A 1,031-nucleotide genomic window follows, 5' to 3' on the forward strand; every position below is an offset into this window, starting at 1 on the left:
AGCAGAGGGCACTGGATACCGGGGGACAGGAGTTACAGATGGTTGTGAGCTGCTTTGTGGGTGCTGGGAATCGAACTCAGGTCTTCTGGAAGAGCAGCTGGTGCTCTTAAGAACTGGAGCCATCTCTCCAGCCCCATGTTTAGACAGTTTTATTACGGGAGCCCCAATAGACTGATAAATGATAGTCAACCTCTTCTGATGGATTAAAAAACAAAACACCAAAAAACAAAAACCAACCTAACCAAAACACAACACCAGAAAAACAAAAAACAAACAAAACAGAAGGCCCCACTGATCTTCACGAGGGGAGGAGAAAGTGTGTGGGATTCACTGAGATGTGAGACTAGGCAGAACTCAGTGAGAGTCTTCCTATGCCAACCTCTGTGCTAGGCACCTTGGTATCCACTTGTTTAACTCCTGTGCTATGGTGAAGCGTGCTATGTTCATTCCTCCCTTAAAGATGATGGACCCTAAGGGTACATGGTAATTGGAAATGCTGGAACAGAAGCCGAGGTGCTCTGGCTCTAAGTCGGGAGGTCAGTAAGTGATTGTTGGATTGGAATTACAAGGCCAACGACAGCCAAGACAACTTAATAAAAACAGAGCAAATGAAGGAGAACGAGACCTGGTTAGAATTCCATATAAATAAGAGGGTGTTGCTCTGGGCCCTCCTCCTCCTTTCTAGATCTTTCTAGAGCATTCTATCTTGATAGGAGCAATTCCTTATCAAGTAAATAAACCCCAAAGCACATAGTGGCTAAATCAGATTTACGATTCAGTTTTGTTTAATATGGTATTTCCTAACTTCCGAAAGGCAAGGTTGATAAAGGCATCAGGGTAGAGAGGAGCCAGGGCCCTGGTACTTCTGCATCTCAGTAGTGGAAAAAGCCGGGAGACAAGGGCAGTTGACCTCCAGGGGTCCTGGGGTGACGATTTACACAGGCATCTGGGGAAACGTGTCCCATTCCTACCTCATCTACAGCCAGTAACTTGTCATCATTGGCACCATTGGCACCCGGAATGTCCTCAGC

The 1,031-nt window shown here is 46.2% G+C and overlaps 1 protein-coding gene across 1 annotated transcript in view; it reads right to left on the reverse strand.

Annotated features, from left to right (window-relative positions):
* Nucleotides 1–1,031, reverse strand: part of LOC101990377 (aldehyde oxidase 2-like) — a 73,040-nt gene that overhangs the window by 36,045 nt on the left and 35,964 nt on the right. The window contains 1 exon segment of the mRNA XM_013353456.1: nucleotides 972–1,025. Coding sequence (XP_013208910.1) covers nucleotides 972–1,025 — 54 coding nt within the window.

Source organism: Microtus ochrogaster, unplaced genomic scaffold (assembly GCF_000317375.1).
Source record: "Microtus ochrogaster isolate Prairie Vole_2 unplaced genomic scaffold, MicOch1.0 UNK8, whole genome shotgun sequence".
Taxonomy (NCBI): domain Eukaryota; kingdom Metazoa; phylum Chordata; class Mammalia; order Rodentia; family Cricetidae; genus Microtus; species Microtus ochrogaster.